The sequence below is a fragment of the Natator depressus genome, chromosome 23, assembly GCF_965152275.1.
Source record: "Natator depressus isolate rNatDep1 chromosome 23, rNatDep2.hap1, whole genome shotgun sequence".
Lineage (NCBI taxonomy): Eukaryota > Metazoa > Chordata > Testudines > Cheloniidae > Natator > Natator depressus.
The window spans coordinates 8,876,784-8,889,235 of record NC_134256.1 but is presented as its reverse complement, the minus strand read 5'-3'; the positions used below and the strand labels follow the sequence as shown (position 1 = coordinate 8,889,235).

General features: G+C 51.0%; 1 protein-coding gene across 1 annotated transcript in view; it reads right to left on the bottom strand.

Annotated features, from left to right (window-relative positions):
* The window catches only part of LOC141976567 (scavenger receptor cysteine-rich domain-containing protein DMBT1-like), an 84,863-nt gene that overhangs the window by 25,651 nt on the left and 46,760 nt on the right, over window positions 1–12,452 (bottom strand). Inside the window, exons 14-15 of the mRNA XM_074937590.1 lie at window positions 10,608–10,937; window positions 6,480–6,809 (exon numbers count right to left, since the gene is read on the bottom strand). Of these exons, the coding sequence (XP_074793691.1) occupies window positions 6,480–6,809; window positions 10,608–10,937 (660 nt within the window). The remainder of the gene's footprint in view (window positions 1–6,479; window positions 6,810–10,607; window positions 10,938–12,452) is intronic.

The following is a 12,452-nucleotide window of genomic DNA, read 5'->3' as shown; positions in this document are numbered from 1 at the left end:
ATGGCTGCTTGTGCATTTGATGGAGCTGCAAACTTCCCTGGAAGACATGGTGGAGTACAAGCTTTGCTCAGAGAAAAGTGCAACCCTAATCTCTCCTACACACACTGCAGAGGCCATCTACTCCACCTAGCAGTAGTACGAGCTACAGACTCTTCAAAAGGCATTTAAAAAGTTATAAATTTAATGTCTTCATTATAGTCTTTTTTCAACAAGAGTCCAAAAAGACTGAATATGTTGGAAAATATAGAAGTTACACTGGGACTGAAGTTCAAATTAGTCCAACCTGGGAAATCCCGCTGGCTTTTTCATGAGCGATCCTTGGCTGTTGTCTTAAAATTACTCCAGCCATTGTTACTGGCTTTGGAAAGTATCTACCAAGATGGGATGGATCTAAGTAGTGAGGCTTGTGGATTACTTTTGCTACTACGTTCAGAGAAGACTATTGCCATTCTCATAGGCACTGACTTCTGCTGGCGCTGGTGAGTGCTTGTCCCCGCCCCAACTCCAAACCCTCCCTGCCCCTATTCCAACCTCTTCCCCAAATCCCTGCCCCAGCCCCGCCTTGTCCCGAGTGCGCCCTGTTCCCACTCCTCCCCCTCCCTCCCGGAGCTTGTTAGACCACGAAACAGCTGTTTTGCGGCGGCAAGAGCTGGGAAGTAGGCGGAGGAGCGGGGACACGGCGCACTCAGGGGAGCAGGTGGAGGCGGAGGTGAGGTGAGAGGGGGTGGGGAGGCGGGGAGGGGAGCTTGGCTGCCAGTGGGTGTAGAGCACCCACCAATTTTTCCCCAGCCCCGGAGCACCCATGGTGCCTATGGCCATTCTCTCTCTTGCAAGTCTACTGTTGAACCACTTGGGTCATTAAACAATGCCATCCAGGCATCTGCTACAACAGTAGTAGATCTTTGTCCAGCAACAGAAGCTACATTTGGATCAATCAGAGAGCTATCCATGGAAAAAGTACTGGAAGAAGCAAAGATTTCTGTCCAGAAGTTGACTAATGAAGGCATTTATCTTGAATCCCTTAAGTGAAGAGGACAAGAAGTGTTTGTTAAGACAACTGAAAAAGTACACAGACTTGATTCTTAAAAATCTACAGCAGCGACTTCTAGATTCTACTCAACCTCTACGTAGCTTTTACAGATCCCTGTCCTATAAAACACCAACCGTTGAGTGGAGTGAGGCACTACCAGCAATGGGGCTGCCATGTGCTCAGGACAGAATAGAGAATTTGAACACAGAGTGGAATATCATACGACAAATGAATGAAGATTTGACTTCAACTTCTTTTTTCTCATCACTAGTGGCTCAGCCTGATCTTTGTGCTGTGTTTCCTGGGATGAAAGAAGTAGGAATTCATCTCTTGCTACTCCCAGTCACAACAGCTACAGCTGAGTGTTCTTCATCATCATTGAATAGAATTTTGTGTTCTGAAAAGTCGCCTTCTGTCTGATCATGTGAATGAACCAATGAGCGTATCAATTGAAAGAATGGAAGTACCAGACACACGAGAAGCCACCAAAGATGAAGGCATTGCATTCAAGAAGTTCATTAACAGAGTTGTGCAAAATTATAACAAGAAAGCAAGAAGGATGTAGATGTAGTGCTTCATAGAAGGCTTGAGTAGCCAACTTTAATTTGTGTGAAGATTTTAAAAGATGAGTTGAGTTAAATCTAATGGTCATGAAACATTTTTCCGTTTTTACTATGATGCCATACAGCGCACCTTCACCCTCACGGTCTCTCCCCTCGTCGGTCCTGCCCCTCCCTGGTAAATTCAAATACCCCCCTAATTTCAATTCCTGGGGAAAACGCTGCCCTGGGGAATGTAGCGGCTCGCATGGAGAGTTCTGAACAGCCTCTGCAACTGCCTGTTAGTGGTTTACTCGCCACCACTGACATGCAGCCACCTCTGGAGTGGGACAGGGCAACTGAGAGACCAGGCACAGAAACTCGTGGGCTGTGTAGGAGAGGGAGTGAGGAAGAACCCTGTCTCCAGAACAGCAGTGGGGGATATTACAGGTTCAGGGGTAATTAGCTGAGATGGAACTCACCCGGAGTGACGGGGGAAGGAGCCCCACACTTCATAAAAGGACACCAGGTTTCTACTGCTCCGGAGCGGCTGCAGGCTCCATTCGACCCCACATCCCACAAAAAGAATCTACGGTTACAGAGGCCCCCATTGTACTGTAATGGGGAAGGGGATCAGAGCGATCAGTGACGGGGAGGGTCTCTCACAGAGGCGCACGTACTGCTCCCTGCAGTGCAGGCCCTAAGTGCTGTGCTGGGGCACTGGGCTCAGAACTGACTGAGGGGAGAGCACCCCCCTACTGAGCCCCCTTCCCGCTCCCTGCAGCACAGGCATGTAGAACTGTGTGGGGGAAATGGGGTCAGCACTGACACCATGGGAAGAGCAACACTTACTGTGACCCCGAACCGGCTCCCTGCAGTACAGGCCCTTAGCACCATGCTGGGGCACTGGGGTCAGCGCTGACTCAGACAGGAGAGCTGGGTCTGTGCTGAAAGCTTCCCAGCCCGATCCCTGGAGCACTGACAGTGACGTGATGGATGAAGGTTACCTGAGCACTTGACACCAGCATCTTCTCCATGGTGACAGTTATTGTCTCCCCAAGGCCGACCCCTGCAATCGGAGAGGGCAGCTTCTGTCCCTGTGCAGTTGACGTCATCCAGTCAGATACGGTCAGCTCCTTGCCCAAAATGAGCCCGGGCGGGGGCTGATAACGCCATCCCACAGCCCAGCTGCCTGCACACGACTGAGGCATCCTGTAAGTTCCAGCTGTCATCAAACACGGTTCCCCACTTCTTGTTTATAAAACACCTCGATTCTCCCAATGCAGTGACTCGAACCATTCACCAATCGGACCTGAGCCACTTCTGAGATGCCAAAGTCTGAAAACTCCCAAGGGAATAAACACTCAGGAAGGTTCCTGTGCATCTGATCTCTCGTGTCGCTGGGGAATGTAGCGCCTCCCGCCAACGAATCTGACCGGTCACTGCACACAGCGACTGCCTGTCAAGGGCTCCCCACCATTGATCAAGCTAATCACTTGGGCAATGTTGAAATTTGTCTACTCTTCTCCCAGCCAGCTGTCACCTAGTTAGGCAGACTGGACTGCAGTCTGACCTACCACTTCCACTAGAGCACTTAAAAAGATCACCCTCCGCACTGCTGATAGGAATCTCCTGGGGAGCAGATTTACACCCTCACTCCTGGTACTGGTATTTGCTCCAGTGGGATACTGTGCAGTGCTGCGGGACAGACGCTGTCATAAGCATCTTGGTGATTGGGAGTTAAACACAGACACCAGTGTCATTAATAGTTGCCTTAGCCTGACATCAGCATCGAATTTACATGTGTTGGCTCCATAGCTCCCTGAAAACATCGCCCGGAGTCCATCCCCCTGAGAACTGCCTGGAGTGCAGTGAAAGCTGAAGCAAACACCTGCCCCTGCGGTTCCTCCTGACTTGCCACGACTGACTTGTATTCAAACGTCCCTTGTGATCCACCAGTGCTTGCAGCACTATTGAAAAGTACCCCTTGCAGTTTACGTACTCGCTGGTTTGGTGCTCTGGTGCCAAGATAGGGATATGGGTTCCATCTATGGCCCCACCACAGTTAGGGAATCCCATTGCAGCAAAGCCATCCACTATGACCTGCACATTTCCCAGGGTCACTACCCTTGATATCAGCAGATCTTTGATTGCATTGGCTACTTGCATCACAGCAGCCACCACAGTAGATTTGCCCACTCCAAATTGATTCCCGACTAACCGGTAGCTGTCTGGCGTTGCAAGCTTCCACAGGGCTATTGCCACTTGCTTCTCAACTGTGAGGGCTGCTCTCATCTTGGTATTCTTGCGCCTCAGGGCAGGGGAAAGCAAGTCACAGAGTTCCATGAAAGTGCCCTTACACATGCGAAAGTTTTCCAGCCACTGGGAATCATCCCAGACCTGCAACACTATGCAGTCCCACCAGTCTCTGCTTGTTTCCCGAGCCAAGAATCAGCGTTCCACCGCATGAACCTGCCCCATTAGCACCATGATGCCCACATTGGCAGGGCCCGTGCTTTGAGAGAAGTCTGTGTCCATGTCCTCATCACTCTCGTCACCGCGCTGACGTCGTCTACTCGCCCAGTTTCACTTTGCCAGGTTCTGGTGCTGCATATACTGCTGGATAATGCATGTGGTGTTTAATGTGCTCTTAATTGCCAAAGTGATCTGAGCGGACTCCATGCTTGCCATGGTATGGCGTGTACGCAGAAAAAAGACGCGGAACAATTGTCTGCCGTTGCTCTGACGGAGGGAGGGGCGACTGACGACATGGCTTACAGGGAATTAAAATCAACAAAGGGGGTGGCTTTGTGAGAAACAGAATGGTCCCCTCAAGGATAGAACTCAAAACTGGGTTTATTGATTTCACGGAGGAAGGGAGGAGAAAATGAATACAAAACAAATCTGGTCTATATCTTGTTTTGATCCACTTCATCTATCTTTATACATCTTGCTGGCAGCAGACTGTGCAGTACGACCACTAGCCATCGTCATCTCCTGGGTGCTTGGCAGAAGACGGTGCAGTATGACTGCTGGCCATCGTCTTCTGCTGGCTGCAGATTAAAAGAAACTTAAAAGGGAAATGACTTGGCTGAATCCCACCCATGTTTGTCCAGGCGCCCCTGACCTCATTGAGATCGGTTAAAAGAGCACCCTGGACTACGTCAACTATGGCTGCCAGTCATACTGCAGTGTCTGCTGCCAAAAGGCAATAAACTGCTGCTGTGTAGCAATGCAGTACCACGTCTGCCAACACCCGGGAGACAAACGGTGACAATTAGCTGAGCGGGCTCCATGCTTGCCGTGGTATGGCGTCTGCACAGGTAACTCAAGAAAAAAGGAACAAAATGACTGTCTGCCCTTGCTTTCACAGAGGCAGGGAGAGAAGGGGGGCCTGACGATATGTACCCAGAACCACCCGCAACAATGTTTTAGCCCCATCAGGCACTGGGATTTCTACCCAGAATTCAAATGGGCGGCGGAGACTGCTGGATAGCTACCCATAGTGCAATGCTCTGGAAGTCGATGGTTGCCTCGGTACTGTGGACGCACTCCACCGACTACATGCACTTAGAGCATTTGTGTGGGGACACACACAATCGACTATATAAAAACATTTTCTACAAAACTGACTTCTATAAATTCGACCTAATTTCGTAGTGTAGACATACCTATATAAAGGTACAAAAGCCCCCCACCCGCTGCCCCCAGCCCCACCCCCATTTCACCCCTTCCATGAGGCCCCGCCCCTGCCCTGCCTCTTCCCACCCCTTCCCCACCCCCATTCCAACCCCTTCCCCAAAGTCCCAACCCCAACTCCTTTCCCTCCCTGCCCCTATTCCAACCCCTTCCCCAAATCCCTACCCCTGCCCTGCTGCTTCTCCGCCTCCTCCCCTGAGCACGCAGCTCCCCGCTCCTCCGCCATCCCTCTTGGAAAGCGCTAAGCACCACCAAACAGCTGTTTGGTGGCAAGAAGCACCTGGAGGTAGGCACAGGAGCTGGGACCCATCGTGCTTGGGCGGCGGGTGAGGGGAGCTTGGCAGCCGCAGGAAATAACTCCACAGGATGCATGCGGCCCACGGGCCGTGTGTTTGAGACCCCTGGTCTAGGCTCTAGTCAACGTAGTTTGATTTTATTTCCCATGGAACAATTTCTTTCCAACCCTTCTCCTTGCTACCCCTCGAATCTCTACTCTCTGTGAAATCACTTGTCCTTGGTGTCACTCTGAAGGGATCTAGAGCTGTGTGTTGATTGGGGCAGAGATGGGAGGTAGAGCTGGTCATCTTGGGGGTCCTGTTCCTTTGGGAGCAGCAGATCTGTGACTGCTGTGAGTGCCCTGTGGGACAGGGAATAGGTGCTGCAGGGGGACGCTCGGAGGACCGAGGGGTGAAGTGTGCCTATTGCCAACCTGGAAGGAGGTCACTCCCCCACAAAAGGCCTAGAGGGCACAGCTTGTGTGGCGTGTGGCCGAGGGAGTTGGGGAGCTGCCTCTCAGTGGGCACAGACAAGGCTTCCTCATGCTAGGGACCCATGGAACTGCACTGGGGCATTAGGGCCAGCACAACTACAAATGCAGAGTGCCCCCTACTGACATCCCCCTACCAACAGCACAGGCCCCCTATCACTGCACTAGGGCACTGGGGCCAGCGCTGACTTCCAGGAGAGAGCGTGAGCGTCCCCTACTGAGCCCCCACACCGCTCCCTGAAGCACAGGCCCATAGAACCGCACAGGGGAATTAGGGGCAGCACAGACTGAGAGAACACTCCGTACTGGAACTGCCATATTGCCCCCTAAAGAACAGGCCCCAAAGCATCATACTAGGGTCAGCTCTGGCTGTGAGAGGACAATGCCCTGTAATGAGCTTCCCACCCTGCTCCCTACAACACGCAGGGTGGTAGATGAAGGTTACCTGAGCACACAACACCGGCATCTTCTCCGTGGTTACAGTTATTGTCTCCCCAAGGCCGAGCCCTGCATTCGGTGAGGGAAGCTTCTGTCCCTCTGCAGTGAACATCATCCAGCCAGATACGGTCTGATCCTTGCCCAAATCGAGCCCCTCCTGGGGCTGATAACGCCGTACCACAGCCCAGCTGCCTGCACACGACTCTGGCCTCAGTTAAATCCCAGCTGTCATCACACACGGTTCCCCACTGCTGGTTGTGAAGCACCTCGACTCTCCCAGCACAGCGACTCGGGCCGTTCACCAGTCGGAGCTGAGCCACTTCTGAGATGCCAGAGTCTGCAAACACCCCAAGGGAATAAACACTCAGGGAGGTTCCTGTGCATCTGATCAGTAGTGATGCTGGGGAACGTAGAGCCTCCCACTGACAGGTCTGAACAGTCTCTGCAACAGCCTGTTAGGGGTTCACTCCCTGTCAATTAATCGCAGTTAACTCACGCGATTAACTCAAAAAATTAATTGTGATTTAAAAAACTAATCACTATTAATCGTAATTTTAATCACACTGTTAAACAATAGACTACCAAATGAAATGTATTAAATATTTTGGATGTTTTTCTAAGCCCTAACTTGTATCTGCCTATTTGGAACCTGGGATGCAGATCCTGGACTAGGCTTAACAGGCCCCGGACTGGACTGGCCAGAGGAATTGCTGCAATGCAGAGATTTGGCTTAGCCCGCTCTTCTCAGTATGTCTGTAGGGCACCAGTACAGATGGTCACACACGTGATGGAGGAGAGACCTGTTAGAAGACGGGACTTTGAGGATGTACAGTCAGATGGCTGAACAAGCTAGATGGAAGCAAGATCTGAATGACCTCTCCCCTGACAGCTAGTGATGAGCTGAGGAGGGGGAAAGGATTCAGGACCAGACGGTATTTATATGAACACACCCACTCTGCATAGTATCCAGCAGAAAGAGCTGTGTTGGTCACCCACAAACTGAAATGAACTCACTAACCAGGGGGCTCAGACACCAGACCCCTATCAAGAGTGAGACGGGGTGGACATGGGTGTTCCTGCTGAGGGGTGTGGGATGTGTGTAAGAGGTCTAGATATGATTTAATCTGCCCCTCACCCATAGGCACCGACTCCGTGGGTGCTCCGGGGCTGAAGCACCCATGGGAAAAAATTGGTGGGTGCTCTGCACCACCGGCAGCTCCCCACCTCCCCACCCAGCTCCCTTCTGCCTCCACTCCATGTCCGCCTCCTCCCCTGAGCGCACCGCGTGCCCGCTTTTCCCCCTAGCTTCCAGCACTTGCGCCACGAAACACCTGTTTCATGCGGCTGGGGGGCGGGGAAGGGGAACGTGGCGTGCTCGGGAAAGAGGCGGGCCCAGGGAGGGGATTTGGGGAAGAGGTCCAATAGGGGTGGGGGGGCAGAGTTGGGACAATGACTTTGGGGAAGGGGTTGGAATGGGGGCAGGGAAGGGGTGGAGTCAGGGCAGGGCCGGGTGGGCACGAGCACCCACCAGCACCAGGGAAAGTTGGCGCCTATGCCCTCACCACTCTTCAAAGGTAGAGCTAATTAAGGCTCCATTAGGAATCTTTTGGGATTAAGTGATCACTAGAGCAGAAATCACCTGCTGTGAGACAGTGTTTCTGCCCAGCCTGCTTAAGCACCGAGGTCTCTCCACTAAAAACTGACAGTCACTGAGAGCTGGGGGGAGCCTCAAGAGAGCGACCTGCAGAGGTCACAGTAGAGAGGCCGGGGGCAGGAGGAGGTGAGGGTGAGCAGAATGATGAGTGGCTGGCAGGGTAGCTGCCACCAGAGCAAGCACCCAGACAGCAGAGCGAGCCAGGCGCTCTCCTCCCCGTCCCCATGGTGGGAGCTGAACTCACACAGGTGCACCTCTGAACTCGGGGTCTTCACTAACCAAGGACAACCACTGTGAGTGGGGTCAGTGGAGGGAGAAGGGAGGGACACGTTAAAGGAACGTTTGGTTGCTGGACTCAAGATCCTAAGGCAAAAGACACTGCCCAACATACTCTGGGATAGCTGTTTTGCTCTTCCGGCGTTTTCTCAAGTTAATGCGAGGGGATTTTCCTCCTTTTATTAAAAAGTTTTTTTCTGCACTGACACTCTGTGCTTGCAAGAGGGAAAGCTTTGCCTCATAGAAGCACCCACGGGGTGGTGTGTAATTGCCCCTGGTTACTGGGTGGATGCTCAAGCCGGATCTGTGTTATATTGCTGAGAAGGAACTCCGAGATATTAAACCCATCCCTGGTCACTTCTGACACCACTGGTGGAAGGGTTACTTAGGTATCAACTTGTGACATACACAAAAGAAGAAGACTCCCCCCACTGATATGCAGCCTGGGGTAGGACACGGCAGTTGAGAAAGAGGACAGGGAAATATGTTGGCTGTGCAGGACAGGAAGTAACAAAGAATTGCGTGTCCTGTGTCCAGCCTTTGGGGAAGTTACAAATTTAGGGCCAAATTCCTGAAATGCAAATCCACCAGAACACAGTGATTAGGAACCGGACTCTTGAGAAACTGGCCCTGGATTTTTAGTTTGAGTGAGCGGCTGCAGGCTCTGTCAACACCAAATCCAAACAGTAGAAGCTGCAGTTACCCAGGTCCCCAAAGTGCCGCAGCAGGGTCTGGCCCAGGTATAACTAGATGCCAACTGGAAGAGGACACAGGGATGCCTAGAGTGATACGGGGATCCCCTGGGTGAGATATACTGTGTGCACAATAGCTCACCAAAGGTGGTATGTGAGGTCTCTACCAAGAGCCAGCAGCCCGCTGGTCTCCCTAATAGGGGCAAGATCTTTGTATGGGACACAGTTGAAGAGAGATGTAAAATGTAAAATATGAGGTTGCAGAAGTGTTGCAGTAAAGCTTGTCACCTGTGCCATGGCAATCCCTTCGGCCGAGCCAATCAGCGCATAGAACAAAGCACAGCCGTGGAGACAGGCTATATTCACTGTCTGGGCCCTGCGGGGGCCTGAGAATATGCAAAAACAAAGGACCCTCAGAACAAGTCTCGGAAGAGAGACCTCCTCTGAGAAGACAATGGTCTATATCTGTAACCCCCACACCTTGTGGGTGCTGTGTTCTGTCCCATCTAGTTTCACCAAGACCACACAGAGAGATAAAATGAGTCTCCTCTACAGCTTATGCGGCAGAGACTCATGCACTAAGCTCCAGAGGTCCCAGGTTTGATCGCGCCTGCTGATGACCGGGGTCTATCAGTGTCATATACCTACGAAGAAAGGGGAGAGGGGACAAGAGCTCCCTTTCACCCAGGAGGTGGCTGACAGCGTTTGTCTCAGGAACAGGAGATCACAGCCAAGCCTGGAGTAAAACCCTGGAAGGACTGTGGGGTGAGCGTTGCTCTACCAGACAGAAAAGTATCTCGTTCAATAAGTCTAGGCTCTAGTCAAGGTGGTTTGATTTTATTGGCTATGGAACCATTTCTTTCCAACCCTTCTCCTTGCTACTCCTTGAATCTCTACACTCTGTGAAATCACTTGTCCTTGGTGTGCCTATGAAGGGATCTAGAGCTGTGTTTTGATCGGGGCAGAGATGGGAGTTGGAGCTGGTCAGCTGGGGGCCCTGTTCCTTTCGGAGCAGCGGATCTGTGACTGCTGTGAATGCCCAGCGGGACAGGGCCTGGGTGCTGCAGGGGGACATTTGGAGGGCTGGGGGCTGGAGTTTGCCTATCATCAACCTGGAGAGAGGCCACCCCACAAGGCCTAGAGGGCATGGCTTGTATGGCCTGAGTCCAAGGGAGTCGAGGAGCTTCCCCCCAGTGGGCACAGACAAGGCTTCCTCATGCCAGGGGCCCTTGGCACCGCACTGGGGAACTGGGGCCAGCACTGCCTTCAAAGGAAGAGTGCCCCCTACTGAGTCCCCCCCACACTCCCTACAGCACAAGCCCATAGAACGCACAAGGGAATTAGGTTCAGTACAAACTGTGAAAGGAGAGCGCCCCCTACTGGAACTGCCATATTACTCCCTGAAGCTCAGGCCCCAAAGCACGATGCTGGGGTCAGCACTGGCTGTGAGAGGACAATGCCCCATAATGAGCTTCCCACTCTGCTCCCTGCAACAGTGGTGAAAGAAGTTTACCGGAGCACACAACACCGGCATCTTCTCCATGGTTACAGTTATTGTCTCCCCAAGGCCGAGACCTGCAATCAGAGAGGGCAGCTTCTGTCCCTGTGCAGTGAACATCATCCAGCCAGACACGATCTGATCCTCGCCCAAATCGAGCTCTTCCTGGGGCTGATAACGCCGTCCCACAGCCCAGCTGCCTGCACACGACTCTGGCCTCAGTTAAATCCCAGCCGTCATCACAAACGGTTCCCCACTGCTGGTTGTGAAGCACCTCGACTCTCCCAGCGCAGTGACTGGAGCTGTTCACCAGTCGGAGCTGAGCCACTTCTGAAATGCCTGAGTCTGCAAACACCCCAAAGGAATAAACATTCAGGGAGGTTCCTGTGCATCTGATCACTAGTGATGCTGGGGGACATAGCCCCTCCCACTGCCTGGTCTGAATAACCTCTGCAACTGCATTCACTCCCCACTAAGGCTATCAATTAATCACAGTTAACTCTGTCTCAGAGCAGCTGATCAGCCTGGGTGCGGGGTCACATGCCCCCCAACCCCACCCACAAGTTGCTGCTTGCCTTATACTGAGCATGTTAATTCGCTCCTTCCAAGTATCGGCAGTTACGGGTTATCTCGTGTGCTGGGCCTGTGTTTCTCCAGCAGTGAGGAGGTAAGCGAGCGTCAACACCAGAAACAGAAAAGCTAGAGGAGGTTTGAGGAAAATGTCATTCTCAGAAAGTCTGGAAGGTTTCAAGAGATTCTACAAAGGTCCAGAACATTCTAGGAGGCTAGTGGAAAATGAATCCACATGTGGAATACCTGAAACATTTTATTTTAAAACAAGGCTGTCAATTAATCGCAGTTAACTCACGCAATCAACACTAAAATGTTAATCACAATTTTAAAAATTAATCGCAGTTTTAATCACACTGTTAAACAATGGAATACCACTTGAAATTTATTAAATACTTTTGGATGTTTTTCTTCATTTTCAAGCATATTGATTTCAATTACAACACAGAATACAAAGTGTAGAGTGCTCACTTTTTATTACTATTTTGAATTACAAATATTTGCACTGTAAACATGATAAAAGAAATAGTATTGTTCAATTCACCTCATAAAAGTACTGTAGGGCAATCTCTTTCTCGTGTAAGTGCAAAGTACAATGTAGATTTTTTTGTTGTTGTATAACTGCACTTAACAATGTAAAACTTAGAGCCTACATGTCCCACTCACTCCAACTTCTTGTTCAGCCAATTGCTAAGACAAACAAGTTTATTTACATTTACGGGAGATAATGCTGCCTGCTTCTTATTTACAGTGTCACCAGAAAGTGAGAAGAGGCATTCACATGGCACTTTTGTAGCTGGCATTGGAAGTTATTTATGTGCTAGATATGCTAACCATTCACATGCCCCTTCTTGCTTCGGCCACCATTCCAGACGACATGCATCCATGGTGATGACGATCGTTAAATAAATTATGTGTTAATTTAATTTCTGACTGAAATCCTTGGGGGAGAATTGTATATCTCCTGCTCTGTGTTTTACCTGCATTCTGCCATATATTTCATATTAAACCAGTCTTGCACGATGACAGTACATGTTGTTTGTTTTCAGAACTTTCACTGCAGATGTGACAAAATGCAAAGAAGGAACCAATGTGAGATTTCTAAAGCTAGATACAGCACTCGACCCAAGGTTTAAGACTCTGAAGTGCCTTCCAAAATCTGAGCGGGACCAAGTGTGGAGCATGCTTTCAGAAGTCTTGAAAGAGCAACACTCCAATGCGCAAACTACAGAACCTGAACAACCAAGGAAGAAAATCAACCTTCTGCTGGTGGCATCTGACTCAGATGAT